Consider the following 22,975-nt stretch of genomic DNA (forward strand, 5'->3'; position numbering starts at 1 on the left):
TTGGGCCTGCGAGGCCGGGCTGGTCAGCATCTCCAGGCAAGCCTGCCCTGCCCTTGGCTGTGGCCACTTTGGGTGACCTGGGGTAATGGTGTGACCAAAGAAGCCAAACAGTTTGTATTGGGGCCACGCAATGTTTCAGAAATTAGAAAACTGGGTAAGGCCATTGGAGCCGAGGAGAGCCGCCCATGGCTGGAACCTAGGCTCCCATTTGTTCGCCACAGGCCCTACTGCTCCCCGAGGCCTCCCTGCCTCCCCGCTGTACTCTTGTCTTTCGCCTGCCGGGCCCTTGAGATTTTTCAGGCACGACTTATCCCAAGATACAAACAGGTAAACAAGATAGAAGGATATAGACCACATGATTCAATCAAATGATTAAATCTTTTTTTTTTTTTAAGATTTTATTTATTTATTCATGAGAGGTACAGAGAGAAGGCAGAGACATAGGCAGAGGGAAAGGCAGGCTCCCCATGGGAAGCCCAATGTGGGACTCGATCCCAGGACCCTGGGATCACGACCTGAGCCAAAGGCTGACACTCAACACTGAGCCACCCAGGGGTCCCAAATGATCAAATCTTTTAAAAGTGTACCTTTTTATGGAAAAGTCGAAAAGCCTTTCTTTGATTACTTTCTACTTTTCTTTTCAAAAACAGCTACCTTTAAGGTGCAGGGTGAAATAGTGCTCCCAACACACTTCATGCTTTTGTTTATTTGTTCGAATGGCTTTTGGTGTCTATTTATTTGTTTATTTATTTTTGTGCTTAATTTTCAAATGCTTCCTGGGGCCAGCATCGTCCCTAAGGAGCATGGCCTTGGCAGGCATTACTAATTGATCGCAGCCCTTCTACTCCCTGAGCCTGTCCCTTGCCTGGAACCTGTGGACAGTGCTTGAAGGAGCACCATGAGCTCTCTCAGAGAAGTCTGGGAGGCTCTCCTGCCCACTGGAGGAAGCCTCATGGTCCGGAGTGCCACATGTCCTGGCTACCGATGCCATTTCGTCAGCCCACCTAGCCGGTCCCTAGGGCCCCGGGCTGGCCCTGGCTGTGTCCTGTGGCTCCTCACTTCCCTGTTCGCCTTCCCCTACTTCCCTGATGTGTCCAGTCCAGTGGCTTGAAGCTGACTTAAAGGCACCAGGCCTGATTTCACTTTGCCGACTTGCTTAAAGCAGGTGATCCAAAACAACCGAGTGCTGGAGAACATGGGATTGAGGCTGAAACAGATCGGGGAGCCATTTGAAGCTCCAGCGGCCTTTTACTTGCTGTGTGATTCTGGACAAGTGACTTCACCTCTCAGGCCGAGTCAGCAAAACGGGGATGGTAATGGCTCCCGTAGAGGGGGTTAACTGAGAAAATGCTTGCAGAGCACTTTGCACAGTGCTAAATAAACGTGCCTGTAGTTAATGCTTAATAAAGGCAGCTTGCTTTTCTCTTCTTTTTAAAACACTCAGGATATGATGCCTACCACACAGTATTAATAAAATTCCAATGTGGGCAGCTTATTTTCTTCAGCGGTCACTAATATTTATTAATCACTGAGTATGTACCAGGCCCTGTGCTGGACATTTTACAGGCATCATCCTGTTTAATCCCTATGAGGTGGTTCTTTTAACTAATGAGGCACACAGAGAGGTTGTTATTTGTTCCAGGTCACACAGCTGGGTTGTGGCCTCAGTGAGCCCAGAACCCTGGCTCTGCAGTGGACCGGGAAACGAGGAAAGGGGAGGATATAGCCCTGTTCTCAGGGCAGGGCTGTCCAGGTCTCTGGTCTCCCCACCCGTGAAATGGGTGGGTCATTTAGATCTCTCTTGGGATTCTGGGAGCCACTTACCTAACCCTCAGAGGTTCACTGAGAAACACTGACTGTTCAGTGAGGCCCAGAGATGGATCTTAAAGGCTGACTGAGGGCTAGGTACTTTGGAGATGGGAGGTATTCTAGAGAGGAAACAGCAAAGTACCTGCCTTCTTATTTCGAAAACCTGATAAAAGCTCATGAGTGGTTAAGTCCTGACAGTGCAAGATTTAAATCATTGTTCTTTTCCAGAGCAATCCTTGTGGGAAGCTGATTGTTTTTACTTGAGAAGGTTCAAGTTCTGCAGGGATGGGTGAGAATTTCCCAGCTTCTGGGCAGCTCAGCCAGGAAAAAGAGTCAAGAGCTTGGTTTCGCCACAGCCTTGGACCGAGGTGGCAGGTGCTGGGGGAGGCAGCCACAGCAGCATCTGCAACTTGATTCAAGATCCAGCTGGCTGGTGTGTGGGCACCTGGGGCCAGAGGGGTTGGGAGGGCAGGACTCAGGCAGGATACTCAGTCCCCAGCCCTACAGTGCTCTACCTCTGCAGTCCTCTTCCCTCTGGCCTCAGCATCTCCATTTGCAAACAGTGCAGATGCCTCCTCTTTCCTAAACTTTGCTCTGGTCCCCAAGGCATTGGGCAGATCAAGTTGGGAATTCTGACTTCTGTGCCTGGCCTCAGGCAGGCCACTCGCTTCTCCGTCTGAGCTTCAGTTTCCTTCATCTGTAAAACAGGACTAAAAAACCCCTTCGACAAGAAGGCTGTTAGAGGAGTAAGTAGAATTTAGTGACAGCTCCACACAAAGGAAGCACCAAAAATCTGGTAGTTATACATTGGGCAGAAGCCAAGGCACATCTGATAAATCACAGAATTGCTTGCACCAGGTTGAATCTGTCCCAGGGACGTGCCGAAGCCGACCAGGTGATCTGCAAGTTGGTCCTCAGGCACAGCAAGTTCTGGCCATGACCTCTGGAACAGAGAGACAAGGAGAATTTCAACTGGGCTAGGAGGGAGCCTAATCGCTTGTCACTGTAATAACCAAAGAGGAAGCTCTTAAAATGGGGAATTATGTATCACGGTCGCTACAAAATAGCCCTGGGCCTGGCGCCAAGGAAAACAGCTCTTAGCGGCTGCCTTCAGGCAGCAGGCTGCTAGAACGCCTGGGGAGCCGGGGTGGGGTGGGGGGGGCTTGCTCCTAAGTGCTTACTGCACGGTGGGGTGGCAGGTGGGAATTAGTGGGCTTCATCGTGAGCCTGTGGAGAGGCGTGGAAGTACTCCAGGGAAGGTGGTGTCTGAGATTGGGCCGGGCTGGCAGAGGGGTAGGGTTCAGGCACATTACAGTTACTGTCACTGCCAGCTGTATGACCTCAGGAGTGTCGCTTGGCCTCCCTAGGCCTTGCCGATCTCACCCTGAGTGAGACACCCCAAGGTCAAGGTGCACCTGATGATTACGGCAGGAGTAGCAGTAATACCGCAGCTCTTATTTAAGGAGTATTTGCTACTTGTCAAATACTGTTCTGAATACTTTCCATGCATCCTCCCCCCTCTCCCCATTCAGTCCTCACATCATCCCTATGAGGTGGGCATGATTATCCTCATCTTACAGATGAGACACTAAGGACCAGAGAGGTTGAGTAACTTGCCTGCAGACACCCAGCCAGGAAGTGGCTGTCAGCTGCTAGACCAAGGCTCACTGTCTAGTTCCTACAGGTGACATGCTGCCACCAGAGGGCTTGGAGCAGCTGTGCAGGCAGCCTGAGCCTGAGTGGGATGAACAAAAGCAGTTCTGTGGAGCCAGTGTCCCAAGGAGAAGGGAGAATGGGGCGACAGGGCCTAGCTTGTGGTGAGAGGTTTGTGTTTTCTTCTGGGTGTGATGATGGAAGGCTGGGGTGGGGGGCACATACTGGTCTGATTACGCTCTAGATGTTGCCCTCAGCCACTGTCAAGAACGTTTTGCGGGGGCGTATGGGGTAGCAGTAGGGAGACCTGGAAGGAGGCTGCTGTGGTGGTTGCCATGGCGACGGAGAGATGTGGGTGGATGCCAGGAATGTACAGGAGGCAGGAGCCAAGGGGCTTTCTGCAGTGGGCTTATACAGGCGTGGGGCTGGTCAGATACCCCAGAGGGGCTTGGAATAAGGGGGGGATGCCCGCACCTGGATCTGGTCTCCAGAGCTGTGAGTGAATCTGGGTGAGGCCATGCACCATGATCTGGCAGGAGGGGGCCAGAGGATGGCTGCCGGCCGTGTGCTCCTGAAGAGTACGTGGGCTTGTATTTGTGGCAGCCGTGGACGGACAGGTGACGTGACCGAGGAACACAACCTTGGATACACGGGATGGGGAGCGGGGAGACTCCTACAATGCCAGATGCATGACCAGCTCCAGTTCTGCCCCGTTCAGGCCCCACCCTACATCCTGGCTCAGCGTCGGGTGTTGGGGAGACCGGGTCCTGAGTGGGGAGCAGGCTGGAGGTCTCGCCTCGTGGGAGACCAGCTCCCAGAGCAGAGGGTCTCCGGGAACTTACTGCCACCCCCATCCACGAGCTGCTGCGGGGTCCTTTGAGTGCCAGCCTGGCCAGTGGGTTTCGGGGCCCAGAGGACAGAGCCAGGACTCTCAGGGTAGCCTCAGGGAAGCAGTGCGCTATTGGGGACAACTTTTGCTATTCCCAGCTGCCTGTGTGAGCAGAGGCGGGCCACCTCCCCCCTCCTCCTGGCTGACCTTGTGAAGGGCCTTGCAGCCCAAGATCCAAGCAAGAGCCTGAAAGGGCGGAACCGACCCTCTTGGTGAGGAGGTTCAGGGGTCATTCCCTGAAAAACATCTTCACTAGGAGGGACTTAAGCCGCACATCCTCCAATTATGCTCCCATCCAGCCGGCCCACAATGGGCCGCTCAGATAACCATCGGGGGCTGCACAAATTAATGCTGGAACAATGCTGGCCGCTGGGGCTATTTTTACAGTAGCCATACGCCTGGCCGAACCCCCACGTCGCCTCGAGGGAGCAGGGCAAAGAAAGGCTGTGCGGATGCCGCCGCCAGTCTGCGCTCCAGGAGACAGAGGAAGGGCTCAGCGAGCGCCTGGCGGCTCCAGGAAGCCTTTTCTTGGTCTGCTCATGGCCAGATAGCAAAACAATCGGGGTCCCCCACCCCGAGCCAGGGAGAGGAAGGAGGCGTGGGGGAAATGGGGATTCTGTTGTGCTTTTCTGCCTCTGCTCCTCAGAGCAAGGCCCCGGTGGGCCCAGCTGCTGGGGCCAGGCCAGCGCATCCTCTGTGTGCACACCCCAGGGCCGCCGGCAGCCCCCACCTCGGCCTGCCCAGACCACCACCTTCCATCATGCAGGCCGCAGAGGCTGAGACATCGCTGGTGTCACAGAGTTGGGGACAGAGCTGGGGTTTATATTGAGCAGCAGTGGCTTGTAGATCCCACCCTGGGGACCATCTATGCATCAGTTCTCCTCCTGCAGTCCAGGTTCTGGGCATGGCGGTGGATGAGACAGATCCCTGTCCCCATGGAGCCTCTGTTTTTGTCGAGGGGGAGACTGTTCACAAGGAAGCAAGGACTTGAACAAGACATTGTCAGGTAGTGCTAAGCACTCAGATGAAGCCGACTCAAACCCCCACTGGATATGTCCCGTGAGCCAGGTGGCAGGCAGGCCCAGATGTGCCTGGGAGATGGGGACACACTGGGTCCAGCTGACGGTTCCCTCAAGAAGTGTGAACCCAGGGTGTCTCAATGCCCTTCATGTGTCTTGAGGAAACCTAGAAAACTCCACTTTTCTCGGTTACTTCACTGCTGGCCACCAGTTTGGATCATAAAGACAAGCGGTGCCCCAGGCTGTTTGGCTATGAGTTGGTCACTTTTGCTTTCCAGCTTTTTGTTCTGCAGATAAAACAGGCTCAGAGATGGGTGGAGTAGGCCCACTAGCTCTGACACCTCCAGCTTAGCTGTCTTCCACGGCCCCGCACCATGTGGGGGTCAACCCTCAAAGTCTCCCTTCTCCCCCTGGGCTGGGATTCAGGGTGCTCTTGCCCTCAGGACTGAGGTGGGAATGCGGGTGGTTAGGACTCAGGGATCTGAGAAGTAGAGGAAGATGTTCTGGCCTGGCTGGTGGCAGCCTTCCTCTAAGGTGGGGACCAAGCAGGGGTGGGCTAAGGGTGATCCTGAACAGCTCCTGGCAACTTGGAGGTGTGACCTCCTCTGGGGCCTTCCATTACTGAACCCAACAGGGAGTCACAGGGAGAGGGCAAGGGAGCCTGGATGGTACAGGGGTTAGAGCAAGCCAGAGGGTGGACAGGGGGGCTGGACAAATGGAGATTCACTGACATTCCTCCATAATCCTCACAGTGCAAATCCCTATGCTTTATGCTGCAGAGATGTGACTGGTAAATGACTTGCAAATATATTTCATAAGCCTCCATTTTCCATACTCTGATGGAAACCTTTTCAAATATTGTTTCTGTTCCAGCCTGAAACCCCATTCCTTATTCATTGATATTGACCCATTCTTTCAAAGCTCAGAATGAACACCTCCTGTGGCCAGGCACTGTGCTGAGCCTTGAAAGAAATGGGAGCCATTGTTTTCTTAGAATTGTCCGGAGTGTGTCACATTTCGTAGAGATGATGCCAGGGTTGGGGTAGCCTCATGCTTCTCTGCAGGGGCAGAATGAGGTGTGACATTTGGAGCTGACAGACGTGGGCTCCCGTGCCTCTGTTCAGCATGTGGCTGGGGAATGGAGCCCATCAGTTCCCGAATCTTGAGGTCGCTGATCCCCTAGAGGGGCCCGAATCACTCAGGATATTGTCAGAGCAGTGGACAGATGGGATGCAGGCCCCTCACCACAGGCCTGGGCTGGTCGGAGCTAGCCCATGGGTGAGAAGAGAGATTGCCAAGGATGCACAGCAGGCCATCCCTTACTGAGTGCACGTGGGCTTCTGTTTATTCCCCGCAGAAAGTGAGGAGGACATGGCCACCAAGGAGAAGTTGCAGTGTCTGAAAGACTTTCATAAAGACATCCTGAAGCCATCCCCAGGGAAGAGCCCAGGCACCCGGCCTGAAGATGAGGCCGAGGGGAAGCCCCCTCAGAGGGAGAAGTGGTCCAGCAAGATCGACTTTGTGCTCTCTGTGGCTGGTGGCTTTGTCGGCTTGGGCAACGTCTGGCGGTTCCCGTACCTCTGCTACAAAAATGGTGGAGGTGAGTGTGGGCAGGGGAGCGAGTGGTCATGGAGGAGAGGGAGGGGCCGGCCCGTGGGGGCCTCTTTGTACCCCGCTTTCCCAGCCCCCCCGCCCCCCGGACCTCCGCCTGCCCACCCCAGCCCAGCTCACTTCAGAGGCAAGAACTGAACGTGACCGAGAGTCCAGTGATACCCTGCCAGGGTCTTACTGTGCAACCTCGGGCAGGTTCCTGCCTCCCTCTGACTCTCTGGTCTGTCCCCTCGGAAGAGAGGCAGTGAGGCCAGGCCCTGGGTCCCAGGCCTCAGGCATTCACACGTCCCCTTCACAAACCCCGCCCCGTCCATGTGCCTTTGCTCTGGCTTTTTCTAACTTAATCCAAAGGTACTTCAAAAACAGGCTTTGTGTCCCCTCATAAATGGAAAACCATTATCACTGGCCATGATTAGAAAGGTATCCAGGAGAAAAGAAAAATACAGTGAAGCTATTTTTAGTTCTTCCATCTTAATTTAAAACTTTGCTCCCGTTGTATGGAATTGCCATATAACATGTGCCAGTTTAAGGTGTACAATGTGAGGAGTTGATACATGTGTACATGGCTAAATGATCACTATGCTATTACCTTCCATCACCTCCCATAGTTATAACTGTTTTTCTTGTGATGAGGATTTCAGACTTACCCTCCCAGCAGTTTTCAAGTATGTAGCACAACACTTTGACTGTAGTCACCGTGCTGTACACCATGTCCCCAGAATTTACACCTTGAAGTTTGTATCTTTTGACTGACCACTTTCAAAGACCGTTTTTTAAAATGTAAAGTCCCTGTCTGACTGATTAGTTGGCTGGTTTGGGTTTTTTGGTTTCGGTGGGGTTTTTTTGTTTTGTTTTGCTTTTGGCTTTTGTGGGTGTTTTTTTATTTTTACCTGCTGAAGGCTCTGAGCTAGAATCCTCTCCTGTTGGAGGTATTAAAGTCGGGTAGCACATGACAGAGACATTCTCTCTGGTTCAGGAGAGGGCTTGAAGAGCCTCAGGCAGGGGCTCAGCACTCGGGACAGTCGCAGTCAGAGGCTTGTATGGCAGCAGATGGCATGCTGCTGCCGCCCAAGTTCAGAGAACCACCTTTTGGGAAATTCTGCCTTAGAGCCTGGTTTCTTAACCTTTTGTAGGTCTCAGGCGCCTTTGGGACTCTGATGAGTGCCCTAGACGCTCCCCAGAACAAAGCATACCCATAGACCCAAGTTGCCCACAGTTTCAAAGGGTTTATGGACCCACTGAAGCCATTAGTGGACACAGGTAGGAACCCTCACCCCGGCTCTTTGCCCTCACTTCTCCCCTGGCTCCCACCCCCAGCCAATGCCCACCTCTTGCTTCTTTTTTTTCACCTCTTGCTTCTTATCACCGTACCCTTCCTTGCTAGTTCTTAGCTGCCTGCCCTGAGCAGGCCTTGGGAAGTTCGGGGTGAGGGCTTCAATGAGGTCATATTTGAGATGGATGGATGGATGTGGGGAAGGCAGGCAGGTAGTTGGCACAGCTTTAGCAAAGGTTCAGAGCTGATAAAAGCACCTGGTGGATTTGGAGGAGGTGAGAAGGCCCACTGGAAAGGATGTCAGCTGGACAGCTGGGCAAGGCCTGGAGAATTTTCACCCAGGTCCAGGAGTTTGGCCTTTATCTGTCCTGTCCCTCACTCATTCTCTTGGATCTCATTGGTCAGGAGGGCTTGGGAGCGGCCCCTGTGACAGCCACAGCCTGACCCTCACCCCACTCTGCTCTCTCTGCAGGTGCATTTCTCATACCATATTTTATTTTCCTGTTTGGCGGCGGCCTGCCTGTGTTTTTCCTAGAGGTAATCATAGGCCAGTACACCTCTGAAGGAGGCATCACCTGCTGGGAAAAGATCTGCCCCTTGTTCTCCGGTGAGTATGAGACAAAGGTCACCCGGGGCCCAGTGTTCATCAGCTCAGCAAATTTTTATTGAGCACCTGCTATTTGCCAGGTACATCGGATCTTCACACCAGTCCACTTGGCACTGGGCCTGACACAAGGTAGCGGTTGGTACATTATTCTGTGATGCTGCTGCCCACAGTAGCTGCTCAGTACGTCCTGGCTGTTCTCACCTCTCTGGGTCATTGAAGGATTGATGAGCTAGCAGCTGCCCAGCAATATAGTGCAGAAGATGAACACTCAAATTCAGGAGTCTGTATTGTTTCAAGTCCCACTTCCTCCTCTTATTCAAACTCATGTGACTTGGGATAGTCACTTAATCTCTTTGTGCCTCAGTCTCCTTATCTATAAAATGGAAATAGTGTGCTTGCTTCATAGGGTCGCTAGGAGAACAAAATGACATAGCTTTGTAAAAGTGCTTTTTTAAAAAAATATTTTATTTATTTATTCATAGAGACAGAGACGGGGGCGGGGGAAGAGGCAGAGACACAGGCAGAAGGAGAAGCAGGCTCCATGCAGAGAGCCTGACGTGGGACTCCATCCAGGGTCTCCAGGATCACGCCCTGGGCTGCAGGCGGCGCCAAACCGCTGCGCCACCAGGGCTGCCCACTGTAAAAGTGCTTTGTATACATAGTAAGCTCCAAATTAATGGTAGCTTTATTATTATTGTAACATTTAGTCCTGTGCCTGATACCTAGTTGGCACCCATAAAATCATCCCTGTTATGACTATAGTTGGCAGAGATGGGAGGATGTGTGGTTCTCTTCATTCATTCATCTATATAAATCTGTGCATCCATCCCATAAACTTTCTTCCATTTGTCAATAGTTAGACCAGCCATCCATCTTTCCAGCAACTCATCTACTCATTCCTCCATCCAGTCATCTACCTAACCTTCCAACCAATCACCATCTGTACATCTATCAACAAATTGGATATCCATCCATCAGTTCAACATCCATCCATCCAACTGTCTTTTGAACCAACCATCCATCCATCCATCCATCCATCTGCTCATCTATCCATCTAGCCATCCGTTCACTGAGCTATCCCTCCTCTATATATTCTTCCATTCATCCAGCTTATCACACCATCCATTATTTTCACTTGTCCATTCATCCTACAAATATTTGCTGGTCCTTGTTGAAGGGCTCCTTCTGGCCCCAGGCCTAGGGATAGTGGGGTTGACGATGTGGCCATGGTGGACCCGGCCTCCCTTCTGATGCTCATCTTGCTTGCCCACACCCACAGGCATCGGCTATGCCTCCATCGTGATCGTGTCCCTCCTGAATATATACTATGTCATCATCCTGGCCTGGGCCACCTACTACCTGTTCCAGTCCTTCCAATCGGAGCTGCCCTGGGCACACTGCAACCACAGCTGGAATACGCCTCAGTGTATGGAAGACACGATGCGCAAGAACAAAAGCCTGTGGATCACCCTCAGCACCAAGAACTTCACTTCTCCTGTCACCGAGTTCTGGGAGTAAGGCTGGCCTCACTGAAGGAAGGAAGGAGGGAGGGCCTGGGTGGGGGCAGAGAGGACAGCCTACTCCGTCATCTCCCCAGGGATGTGGGAGTCACAATCTCGGGGTGGGTGGTGGGCGGCAGGAGGGTGCAGATTTGGAGATAAATCCATGCCTTTGGTCTCAGACAGGCCTGGAACCGAATCCCAGTTCTGCCATTTTACTGGCTGTTTGACCTTCAGCAAGTCACTGCCCCTTTCTGAGCCTCAGTTTCTTTAACTGTCAGATGAGGGGAATGAATCGTTACTACACCCATACGCAGGTATATGTACTTCTGTTGTCTGAAAATGATATAGTTTTCTTAATGTATTTTAGACAAAATGTAGTTAGCACATCAAACCTGTTATTGTACAGAGAAAAATGCGTATACGAAGCTGAAGTAGTTACTCAAGTGACCAGGTGAGTCAATAGAGTGAAAAATATGCATTAGTTAGCTTTTGCTGTGTAACAATCACCCCTAGACTTGGTGTCTTTTTCGACAACCTCCATTTCTCTGGCTCGTGGATCTGCTGATGGGCAGTTTGGGCTGAACTTAGCTGGGCAGTTCTTCCGATGTTTGCCAGGCTCCCTCATGAGTAGGTCGGCTGTAAGACATCAGGATAGCTCTTCTGGGGATTAGCTGGCTATTGGCTGGGGTGCCAGGGGCAACTGGTCCACATGGGCCCATTCCCCAGCAGGCCATCCCAGGCTTGTTCGTGGGCGACCCAGCATTCCACAAACTACGAAGGGGAGAGCCCCCTTGCGGGAGTTCTTTTCAGTTCTCTGTTTGCATCATTTCCATTAATGTCCCATCAGCCAAAGGAAGCCATAGACTCGAGAGGTGAGGAGAAAGGCTCTCTATCTTTAGGTGAGAGGTGGAGAACTGTGGCCATTTCCACGGTTGACCACCACGTAGTCAGCGGCTACAGGAATATAGACATAGAACAGACATCAGGAAGGTGGCATGTGGAAACCTGAAGTGTGGGTGACTCTTAGCTGACATACAGGGGAGTCCTTTGAACACGGTGCTTGGAGGCCAATCACAAAAGCACTTATGCATTACTTTCTCTGCTCTTCATGAGCTACTAAACTTGGGAACCTGTGTGTTCCCCATGATCCTGGAGATAACTGGAGGCAGAGAGCCAGGGGCAGGAGACTGTTTTAAGGTCCCTCATCATCATGAGACAGTACTCCTCTTTGTATTAGCTTTGCCGTTTCTGAGGGTCTTCCCACGTCTTAGAACCAGGAACAAACCCACAGGACAGAGGGTGGCCTGCTGGCTGGTCCCAGCCATGCTTGAGGGTCGGGACCAGGAAATCCTAGGCAGGCAAGGGTCACTCAAGGGGGTCCCTGTCCCTATCTTGACATACGAGCCTTTGGTCTATGCTCATGAGTCCTGAGGCCTCCTTGGACAGGGGCTCTTTGTGTGTACATATTTTCCACTTGCAGACAAAGAGTGCATTACAAGCACATTCATCACCCCCTCTATGCCACACCCTCTGGAGAGCTGAGTTTTCAGACAAAGAAATGTGGGCACTTCATTCTTCTCACTTGAATGGGGCCTGAAGCCACAGCCCTGTCTGTTCTAGGCTGTTCCTGGCACAGCCTGACCACCCACCCTTCCCAGGGCACTGGCACTCAACCAGCCACTTGGGCTCCTGTTGGGACCTTGCTGCCTCAGGCATATGGATTGGTAGCCTGGGCTTGACCCTTCGAGTCTGTCCCTTGTAGCTTGGGCAGGCTTTGCCCCTCTGGGCCCCAAATATCCTCACCTGTTCTTGAGGGGATCATAGCACTGCCCTCCCAGGGTTGTGGAGCTGCCCTAACTGAATGAGACTATGTATGGCCAGCCCTGAGAAGCCGCTTGAGAAATGTGTGGCCTTATTATTTATTTGGTGCTCTCAAAGTGGGTAAAGCTGCCCTCTGGGGGCATTTGGAACTCAAGTGATCTGACCGTCAGAAGGAGGGCCCACCTGCCCCCACCATCGCAGAGGGGCTGTCTTTCTTGCTCGTCTCTGCTCTCATAGGCCTGAGGGCTCTTGGGAAGGAGCCCCTGTGAACCATGAGGTCCTCAGGGGGTCCCATTTTCTCCCATGCCTTTTCTCCTGCCTGTCCCCTACACTCAGCCCTCCTGAGGGGTCTCGGGGCTCCTTGCCTTGCAGAATCCCCATTCTGAGTGCCCAAGCTGCCCTCCCTGGCCTGGGAGCCCTGAACACAGATTTATCTTTGGAAATCAGGCAGCCTGGGCCCACAGGATCCAGATGGACTTGCTTATTAGCCCACAGGGCACTGGCCACCTGCCTGGGGCTCACCTCCCACTCCAGCCTTTGGGTCCTAGCAGAGCTTGGTGAGCCCACCTGGACATCCACAAATAACGTGCCCTCTTTCTGGAACCCTGGGAGGACTGGGGTCTACAGAGCAGGTGCCTGGAATGCAGACTTAGTTGAGAAGACCAGGCCTGCCCCCTGCACGAGCGGAGGCAGAGGCCTGCGAGTCAGTTGGGGGGCTCCAATGCAGTGCAGCTCTGGGCCAGCCTACGGGGAAGAAGGGCCCAGTTCCCAGTCCCTGGCCTTCAAGAGCCTTCCATTCTCCTGCATATGCAAGAGGGGAAAGGAAAGAGAGCTACTGTGGAGTAGCTGGCTCCCGTGAATGTCATGCCAGGGACTTGCCTCTCTTATTTGTATTTCATCTTCATGGAATCCCTTCAAGTAGGGAAATACATAGGAATCCACCCAAACTCCTGCCTGCCTCAAATCTCCCATCCAGGTCGCAGGTGCTCTAGGCTCTCCCAGAGTATGACCACTGTCCCACTTGGCACTCCCCCACCTCCCACCCTCCGTGGGACCCCCATCATCACTCTCCTGGACCACAGCCCTGAACTTTCCTCCCTCCACCTTACTTTGCAGCTCTGCAGTCAACTGTGAATCCACACATGACATTTTTCAGCTCAGAACCCTCTCGTGGCTTTTCCTATACTATGATCTCACTCAGCCAGAGAGGATTAGGTGAGAGTGTTTCAACACGATGAGTGCTCACCGAATGCTGATTCTTCTTACTGATTCCATGCCTGCATCCACTTGACAGTGTAGCCTGGAGCAGCAAGTGAACGACCCCTCTCTGGCCTGAGTTTCCTCATCTGCAAATGGGAGGGCCTTATGAGTTGGGTTTTGAGGCATGGATAGGAGCTCACTAGGCTGAACCGGAGAGAGAAAAGACATTCTGGATAGAAGGAAAGCCCGTGCAGAGGCATGGCATTCTGAACACACAAGTGTTTGGGAATAGTAAGTCATGAGTCTGGCCCAGAATGTAGGACACATGGGGCCGGGGGAAGGTTTGAAGCCTTGAATGTTAGCCTGGTAAGTTGGAGCTTTGTTCTCAAAGGTCAAAGGGGGAGGAACCATGGAAGGTATACAAGAAGGAGAGTGACATGGTTAAATGTCTTGGATACCGCTCAAGGAACACACTAGTGGGAGAGAGACTAGGACATACATTAAGTACCAACTGTATGGAGGGCCTCAGAGAGTTTAGCCATCAGTGGGTCTGAGTTCCCTTTGGGGTGAAACGGCTTATATGGTTTCCCCTGAAAGTAGCTAGCAGCCCTATAATTGACTAGCTCTGGGGTTTCCTTTCGGAGAGGCTCGCTGGGACATTACTGAGGTGTCACTGACCGGTAGCAGGTTGGGCTGCAGAGCCGTGCGGATACTCTCAGAAGGCTGGTCTCCGTGCCCCTCGAACCAAAGCCCAGGCCCAGCCCCAGCCGTAGTTTCTCTCTGCTTCTCTTACCTGCAGCAGACCTGTGGATCCTTGAGGTAGAACAATGCCTGTTGGGTGTTTGGGAGCTCCCTGGGAATCAAGATAACAAGGCATCATGATAGCAAGACTGCCTCTGGCCCCAGGCGGGGAAGGAATTTACTGATCACCCCTGCTCGCCCTCTCCCTCTCTCGTTTTACTAGAGGAGAGAGTTGGGAGCATGGGTGATGTTCCAGGTCCCTTAGAGCAGGGAGACTGACTGCCTCTGGACTCTGCGTTTCCCAGCTGCGTGACCTTCGGATGGTCACCTCACCTCTCTAAACCTTGAGGATAGCATGGTCCCAACACCTCATAGTCTGGCTCGATTTAAAGGGCGAAGACAAGTGATGTGCTAAGGACAGGGCCTCCAATCATGGCTCGTTGGGTATGACACTGAGGACCAGAGAGGTTAAGTGACTTGCCCGAGGTTACACAAGCAGCTAGATACAACAGAGCTCCCAGCCCTCACCTCCCGACACCAGACGCCACCTCCTCCGACGTCTGTGTCCACGGTCACTGGTAACATCATGCTGTGTGTGTGTGTGTGAGAGAGAGAGAGAGAGAGAGAGAGAGACACCCCAGTCTCAGGTCGCGCGAGGTCTTCCCTCGGCATGGAGCCTCCCTGGCCCCCCATGCCCACCCCATCTGCAATGCTAAAGCACCACTGTCAGCAGGAACTGGTGAGATGTCCTCATCCAGACCCCCTTGGAAGCCACCGGGGCCTCTGAGACAGTGATTTCACGCCGGCTTGATAATTTGACTCTGAGTGGCTCTGTGATGGAAAACAGAGCTTCTGCCCCCGCTTAACCTCATCCTGCTCGTCCCTGCTCTGGGGTCCTCGCTCCGTCCCCAGGGTCCTGCTTCACCTCAGCCCTGGAAGACAGGCGGGGCCAGATCTGGCCAAATGCCCTCCATCAGGCCGGAGCCATGCCTTCCTCCCTGGTTCCTCCCAAGCCCCCCGGGAGCTCAGCACGTATCATTAGACTTTATTAGAATCAAAGAAATGAGTCATATTTGCAAACAAGCGGTGCTCAGCCAATCTTCCCCTGCAGCTGTCGGAAGGAGGAGGCGGTGGAGAAAGCCTTGTGTGGCCCCATGCTCAGGGCGGACGGGCTCTTTTATAATTGTTGCCTCCGCCAGTCTCCAGGGAAGAGCCATGGCCAATAAATGGCTGGCCGGCAGTCAAAAGGAAACGATTTGGCCCACTCGGAGGACGTATTTACATCTCTGAGTGCCGGCTGGACGGCAGCAGGGCGGCCGACTCACAACAGACGTCCAGGCGATTCTTTTTTGGATCCCACCCTGGAATGAATCATTACTATTCTTGGACAAGAATGCAGCTCACCTCTGGGTCTCCTCCCTCTGAGCGATGATGAGCGATGCAGGGGAGCCTGGGATTCTGAGGGTCCTCGTGAAGGGCAGCGTAGGACCGAGCACACAGATGGCTGGTCCCCAGGGCAGCACCAGGAAAAGGGATCCAGGCCCAGGGTTGATTTTCATCTGGGTGGTTTCAGGTGAATTCTGAGTCTCAGTTTCCCCATCCACCAAATGGGTCTCATCAATTTACTCAGTTACTGTCTGTTGAACACCTACTATGTGCTGGGCACTGTTCTGGATCTAGCAGCGATCAGACATAGGCCCTGCCTCCATGGGGATGCCGTTCTAGTAAGACAGACAGATGTTAAACAGGTAACACAAATATAATTGTCACATAAAAGCGATGATAAATGATGAAAAATAAAAGCAGGGCCAGGGAGGGAGAGTGACCGGGGATGCTTTTTTCATACGATAGTCAGAAGAGGCTGCCCCAGTGAAGTAGCATTTGAGCGGAGACCTGAAATGCTGCGGGTTGGGGGTTGGCTTGTCATATAACAGGTGACTGAGGAAACAACCAGTTTCAAGGTCCTGAGGCAGGAATGTGCTGTCTATTCAGAGAAAATCTCAGAAGACCACTGTCTAAAGGGGCCGTATGGGGATGAGGTTCAGGGTACATAAACTTGTCCTGGACATGCCCCATTTATATACCTATGTCTCAGTGTCCTTATTAATCGGTCTGAATGATGAGAGTATTTGGTCACCTTATTCAGGGAGGCCACAGGGATGGGGCAGGTTAGGAGGGCCTTGTGAGGTAGGTAGGTGGGAGCCATGGGAGGATGTGCAACAGAGGAGGGGTGTGACCCGCCTCGGGTCTGGGCAGATTCTCTCTTGATGAGAACAGACTTAGGGGAGGGTGACCGTGGAGGCAGGAAGACAAGTGGGGAAGCCACTAAAAAAGCTCTGGGAAGCCATGGGGGGGTCCAGACACGAGTAGTGGCAGTGCTGGGGACATGTGGCTGGACTTGGAGTCACATCCAGTCTCCTGGGGTGGTTGGGAGACTGCTGAGGGGCAGTGCACCATGGTTGTCCCTCTGGGGCACAGCACTCTGTAGTTTGCTGAGCCCTCCCATGCACCACAGCGGGAACACCCAACGGATCCCTGCCTGCTGCTCTGTGGCTGAGGCCATGGGAGCCCCACATGGGAGGGACTTGTGGAGGGTCCTTTGCACTGGGTCCCTTCAGAAAAAAAAAAAAAAAGCTTCAGATGGCCGCACACGCTCTCCGGCCTCCACAGCTACCCAAAGATATCTTTGGAAAGGACGCCGGTCACTTTGGCCCTGGGCCCACGTCGTCAGGCTCTGTTTTGACAACCCCTGATGGATGAGACACATTCATTCCATTCCTAGAACGTCTGCACGGCCCATTACAAACATTTTGAAGAATTTTAAATAATTTTTATAAAGGTGCTATTAAAAACGTTGAGTCATTCATCTAAAAACATCAAACATTCAAAGAGAAAAACACTCAAGTAGGGAAAATGATACCTAATGCCAAGGGAGCTCCCCTCCCCCGCGTCCCCACCACCAGGTCCCCCTCCCCACGGGCAGCCGCCGCAACCGGCGTCTTGCATGTCCTGCCAAAAATAGTCTGTGCGCACTCCAGCACAAATGGACATCCACCCCCTTCCCTTTTGAACACAATGAGGAGCACGCCACAAGCCGCTGTTCACCTCGCTTTGTTCACTATTTTATCTCCAGGATATCGTCCCTCACCTGCACGCGGGGAGCTTTCCCGCGCCTCGGGGGCCGCGGAGCCTTCCACTGCGTGTCCTCTCGGGCCTGCTGGGCCCCGCTGGCGGCCGTCTGGGCGGTTTCCAGTCTTTCGCTCCTACCGACAGCGCGCGGTCGGCAGCCGGGGGTACCCCCCACCCTGGTCAGCTGCCCACGCGACAGGAGGCCCGGGAGAGGCCCGGGAGTGGACGTTGCTGGGCCACAGGGAACAGGCCTCCCCGCGTCACGGAGACCGTGGCCAGCATGGGAGACTCGGTTTCCCTGCCGCGCCTTCCGTGGCTGGTCAGCTGCCCAGGGCTCGCCGGCCGTCTGTCGCGGGCGCCGCCAGTTCGCCCGGCACAGGAGTAGGAGGAGGCCGAAGGGGCGTCGGTGACACGGCCGGAGCCCTGGAGCTTCAGGCTTCTCGGCCCGCTCGCCCCGAGGAGAGGCCGGGCACCTGCTCGGCATGGGCAGCCCCGCGGTCTGCAGGCCGGCTGGACGGGCTTCCCGCCGCAGGTGACGCGCGGTGCCCGCCGATGGCCCCGAGGCCCGCAGGGAGCCGGGGCTGTGCGGGGAGCGGCCGGAGAGGCTCTCTGGGAGCACGAGGACGGGGCGCAGGCCGCCGAGGTGTGGGTGGAAGGGCGCTCTCTCCCCCGACGCTGCCCATTCACCGGGAAGCCTTGGGCCGCTGCCCGGGTGCCCTGGGCCTTCACCGAAGGTGCCGAGCTCTGCAGGCTGCACGGGGAAGGGCTTTTTGTTCTAAAGCAGCTGCAGCCGCCAGACCCACGTGCTTGGCAGGGCCCCAGCCGGGATGCGGCTGGCGGACGGCCTGCCTCCTGGGGATGCCCCCTGCTTGAGGCTCCAGGGGACCCTGACCCATAGCGGGGACTGGGCAGTCTTTTTAAAATTTGGGCTCTATTCTCTATTCTCTCTGTTTATCAGAGGAGCAGACAGCGGGGGAGTGGTGGTGGTGGGGTCCACAGAGCACTGGCTTTTAGAGTCTGACAGGCTGAGGTGCAGGTGGGAACTCTGCCGCCCGCTGGCCACGTGTCTGGGGACGGTTGACTCTTCCAGGCCTCGGTTTTCCCCATCCATAGATGGGGCCAATGACCTCTACTCCGTGGATCAGATGCGATAAACCAGAGAGGCCTTGGGGGTGTTCTGAGCACCTGGTGGTCAGAGGTGCCAGAGGGGAGCCCACTGATGCCAGGGCTCTCCCACGAGAGGACAGGAATGCTGCCCTTTCTAAGGTCACTGGAACTATTTCATGAATTGGTTCAGAGTGCCGTGTGGACTTGCCGGTCACCTCAACTGAGTGAGTCCTTGGTTCATTCACTCCACGGATATTTCTTGAGGCCCCACTATGTGCCATGTGCTGTTCTGGTGCTGGGAGCACAGCCCTGGCCCAAAGAAAGGCCTCACTTGGATGCCAGTTGAGATAGGCATCTTGGTTTTATTCAAGGTCCTCATGTTGAAGCTTCTCTGGAAAAAAAAAAAAAAAAGGAAAAGCAATGCAGCATCCTGGTGCTTCATTCCAAGACCCAGAGCCCTGACCATGGGAAGCCTCCCACCAACTGGCTGGGAGCTAGGGAATCATCTGGAAGGCATTCCTGGGCGGCAGCCTGAGGACAGGAGCTGTTGTTTGTGTTTTATAGAAGAGGAAACCAGGGCACAAAGTCAGACTCCCTCTCTGCTGCCTCTTGGGCTTGTGTATGGCCTTGAAACCAGGAGCTGACTTTGGTTAGAAGGATTCCCAGCTTTTCCCAGGGCAGCACAAGCGCCCTTGCTCCCATGGTCAGCAGCCGGGGGATTCTGGGGACAGGGGACCCTGCTCGAGTGCTGTGCCTGGTGTGCCGCCCTTGGTCACTGCTGCATTATCAGAGCTCTGGGACAATGGGGACTGTTTCTTGGCATGGAGTTTTGTGGCTTCTGGCTGCCAGCACCCTGTGCTGCCCCACCCTGACTTCAGATGACTTCACATGCCCCTCAGGGATGTGTCTGAGTAGGTGCTCATATGCGTTTCTGCACGTCAGCGAGGTTCTTGGACTCCAAAGACCCAGCCTCTAGGCAGGGGTGGTGGGTGCCCTGTGCCGATTAGATTAGCCTTCAAACTGTCTACCTGCCTCCTCCTGTGAGACCTTCACAACCCTGCAGAGAGTTTGCTCGGTGCTGCTCTGGGCATCTCAAGGCCAGAATGGAAACAACCGCTAAGGTTTACTCCCTATTGGCTGCACCCCAGATCCTGTGGTTGGTACTTTGTGCGGGTTTTCTCTTGACAGCGATCCCATAAATAGGTGGGTAGAAACTGTGCAGCCACATACAGAAGAACAAACACTTTGCCCTCTTGAGGCTTACATTTTAGTGGAAATCCAGATAAGAAATGGAGGTGAATAGAATCATAGAAGGATGGGACAGAGAGTGTTGGGGAGTTATTCCCATTTCACAAATGAAGAGACTCAGGTCCACTATGAAGAGACATAGTGGAGCCAAGTTTGAATCTGGTGTTTGGCCCACAGTGGGTGCTGAAGAAGGGTCCACTGAGAATCAATCACATGGGAATTAGTGCCCATTTTACAGATGAGGAAACTGAGGCTTGGGGGTATACTAAACTTGCGCGAGGCCAGGCTGGGTTAAACCCAGATTCACCTGACGCAGGAGTCTGAATCTATCCCCTTGTTGACTTCTCCACAACCCTGTGACCTAGGCGGGCACTGCTTTGGTGATCCATGGGGATTCCAGGCCTTGGAGAAGCGAGGGGGCTTGTGGAAACACAGCACTTGAGCCAGGGTTTCAACCCCAGCCCGTTGGAGCCCTGGCCTCAGCTCTCTGCCCCGGGTTTGCCCCAACTGACCATGTGGCTCTGTTTGCTTGAAGGCGCAACGTGCTGAGCTTGTCTTCTGGAATTGACGACCCTGGCTCCTTGAAGTGGGACCTTGCTCTCTGCCTTCTCCTTGTCTGGCTGGTCTGCTTCTTCTGCATCTGGAAGGGTGTCAAGTCCACGGGGAAGGTGAGTTGTGCTTCTGACCCTCCCCTGCCTCATGGGAAAAATCTCCTCTTAGTCCCCCAGGCCCTCCTGCTTGAAACCGGCTCAGACCGAAGACCGGTATATGCTGAAAGAAAATAAGGCCGTGCTTTGTGGCATTTGCCCACTTCATGGGGCAAATAACTCCTACCATGTCTGATTTCAAGTTACCGATGGTTTAACAACTAGCCAACAAAATTCCTGAAAATCAAATGGTGGGCTCTCTGGAGCCTGCACAGGCTCCCATACACCACTGGTTCCCATTTGAAGGTGTTTGGTGGTGGCGCAGATGTTAGTCGATAACAAACACTGGCTTTGCTAAGTGAGCTGGTAGCAAGGTGAGCTGGCAACTTATTGTTAGTTACCAGCTATTCACCAACTACACAGACCCTTGCTTTGCAAAGGGTGCCCCGATTGGCAGCATCAGCATCCCCTGTAAACTTGTTAGAAATAGGGATCCATGGGCTTGCCCCACACCTGCACAGCCAGAACCCACATTTGAACGGTATCCCCACATTGAGGTTTGAGAAACACAGACTTGGGAGCTTTGCTAAGTCAGATGAGCTGAATTATCTGACAGCTAACGCTTCCGCTGGAAACTAAGACGTTAGTTATTAAGGAAAGCTTTCGCTGAATATTAAGTCATTTGCTCATAACCAGGATGTTAGTTGTTAACCAAAATGTTAGGCATCACTGAAATATTTGTGGCTGATTTAATATGTTACACGGTAACTAGGATGTTAGCTATTAAAGATGGTGGCTGATTGGTAAAATGTCAGCTTATAATTGAGGTTTTAGGAATAACTGGTATATTTCTAATAATGAAAATGAGAGCCGGTAACTAAAGCATTACCTATTAAGTTAGAGCTGGACAGTTACCCGGCAACCAAGACACTGACTGGTGTCACTGTCATCATGATGACAAGTCCGTGGGGAGGGGGCCGTGGTGATCAGAGGTGTGAGCCTGCATCCAAGGCTCTAGACTGTATCTCGGGGAGGTGTTGGATCCACCTTTACGTACCTCCTCCTCCCATCTGTCATTTCCCTTTCATCGTGATAGGGGGGAAATCTCTAAGGTCTAACAGCCTCCAAATGTCAAAAGAGCACGTTGAGGTGGCATCTGAGGTGCGGCGATAGGCAGTGAGTGAAGTCGCTCAGAGAAAGGCCTCCGTTGCCTTGGAATTTACAGTAAGGACCGCCTTCTACGGGGATGAAGAGCCCCTTAAGTGAGATCCTGGATCTGAACAGATCCCAGCATTTACTTCAGGGCAAGATCTGGGTCCCCGGAATGGCAGAGACAGAATGGGGATGACTCTGGGGGAGCCTGCACCGCCTCTGCCCTCTGCCCATTTCTGCAGTCAGAGCCACCCAGCGATCCTAAAACCCAGTCTGGGAAGGAAGCTTCAGAGAGCTGGGCACCGCCTGGCCATATCGTCCCACCAGGACAGGCAGGGAGCGGCCCTCGAGCCTTGGTGCTCATTCACCGATGTTGCCCCAGCGCCCTCCTCTGTGTCGTGTGCAGACAGACGGTTTCCTTACTGCCTTTCTGCCAAGGATGAGAGAGCCGCGCTGGGAAAGGTTAAGTGATTTGTTCAAGGGCTGTCCCTCACCTTCAAGCCCCGGTGTCCTCTTCTACAGAACGGCCGGAGGTGAGGGTTCAAACGAGTGTGTTATGCACCCCGCACGATGCTTGGCACAGACGGTGCAGTAAACAGCCGTCCTGTCTACACCATGCTTCCATTTCCCCATATGGCAGTGAGTTTATCAGGAAGTTTCTAGGGAGCACTCGTCCCCAGCAGTGCTGGAGGCAGGATCATTTCCTGACGCTCTTATACATTTCGAGCCTCTGCTATCCGCCAGGTACTGTTGTAGGAATAGGGCTGGGGGGATGTGCAGGAGGCAACAAAACAGACAGAAATCTCTGTGGCCCGGGGGCTCACATATTTGTTGTCTGTGACAAGGTGGATGTGTAAAATATATTGGATTTAGATGGTGACTTGAGTCTGGTGACTGAAGAATACTGTGGTGGAGGGGAACAGGTGTTGGGACACACATTTTTTGGGGGGCACACCTTTAAATTGGGGTGGCCAGGTGGGCTCACCAAGAAGGGTGACTTTGGGGCACAGAGCTGAAGGAAGTGATGGGTAAGCCATGTGGATATCTAAAGGAGGAAAATTTCCAGGGAGAACAGCCAATGCAAAGGTCCTGAGGTATGTTTGACACAGACCCATGGGGGAGCCCCCAGTCTGACCGAGGAAGCTGATGTTTCCCAGAAACAGTCGGCAACATTTGAGATACAATGGAAGGGGCAGCAGGATAGAATCAAAGCGAAAAGTAGAGAGTACCAGGCTTCAACTGTGGCCAGTTGAAGACGTGACTTGATGGAGGTCCCCCTACCCTACCCCGCCCCTGGAGACAATCTCCTCCTCACGCTCCAGAGGTGCAGGCATGGCTCCCAGAACAATAGCAGAGCCTGGGCCAGCCCAAAGAAGCCAAGACAAACACAGTGAGGCTCTGTGGACTTCCTTGAGCTCCATGGCCTGCCTGCCTGCCCGCCCGCCGCCAGCCGTGGCTTCCAGCCCTGGCCACAGACCAGGTTCACAGCTGCCATGGGGGCTGGGCCCGCGGGCAGCAGGATGGACCTCATCCTGGCCCTGGCCCTGCTTCAGTGGCTGACACTAGT

General features: G+C 53.6%; 2 protein-coding genes across 4 annotated transcripts in view; one reads left to right on the plus strand and one right to left on the minus strand.

Annotated features, from left to right (window-relative positions):
* The window catches only part of SLC6A6 (solute carrier family 6 member 6), an 84,869-nt gene that overhangs the window by 35,024 nt on the left and 26,870 nt on the right, over positions 1-22,975 (plus strand). For 2 of the 3 annotated variants that reach the window (XM_072784996.1, XM_072784997.1), the window contains 4 exons: positions 6,728-6,970; positions 8,727-8,861; positions 10,141-10,375; positions 20,145-20,277. In XM_072784996.1, coding sequence (XP_072641097.1) covers positions 6,742-6,970; positions 8,727-8,861; positions 10,141-10,375; positions 20,145-20,277 — 732 coding nt within the window. In that variant the 5' untranslated portion in view covers positions 6,728-6,741. Of the gene's footprint in view, positions 1-2,037; positions 2,243-6,727; positions 6,971-8,726; positions 8,862-10,140; positions 10,376-20,144; positions 20,278-22,975 lie in introns of all 3 variants that reach the window. The other variant, XM_072784998.1, reaches the window with a different exon arrangement.
* Positions 9,306-18,150, minus strand: LOC140611188 (uncharacterized). Its single transcript, XM_072788060.1, has 6 exons — positions 18,058-18,150; positions 17,274-18,005; positions 15,530-15,846; positions 14,178-14,237; positions 13,431-13,530; positions 9,306-11,317 (listed from the first exon to the last, which is right to left on the minus strand). Exons 1-3 carry the CDS (start codon positions 18,148-18,150, stop codon positions 15,802-15,804), a joined length of 870 nt encoding a protein of 289 aa, XP_072644161.1. The 3' UTR covers positions 9,306-11,317; positions 13,431-13,530; positions 14,178-14,237; positions 15,530-15,801.

The sequence above is a fragment of the Canis lupus genome, chromosome 19 (genome assembly GCF_048164855.1).
Source record: "Canis lupus baileyi chromosome 19, mCanLup2.hap1, whole genome shotgun sequence".
NCBI lineage: Eukaryota > Metazoa > Chordata > Mammalia > Carnivora > Canidae > Canis > Canis lupus.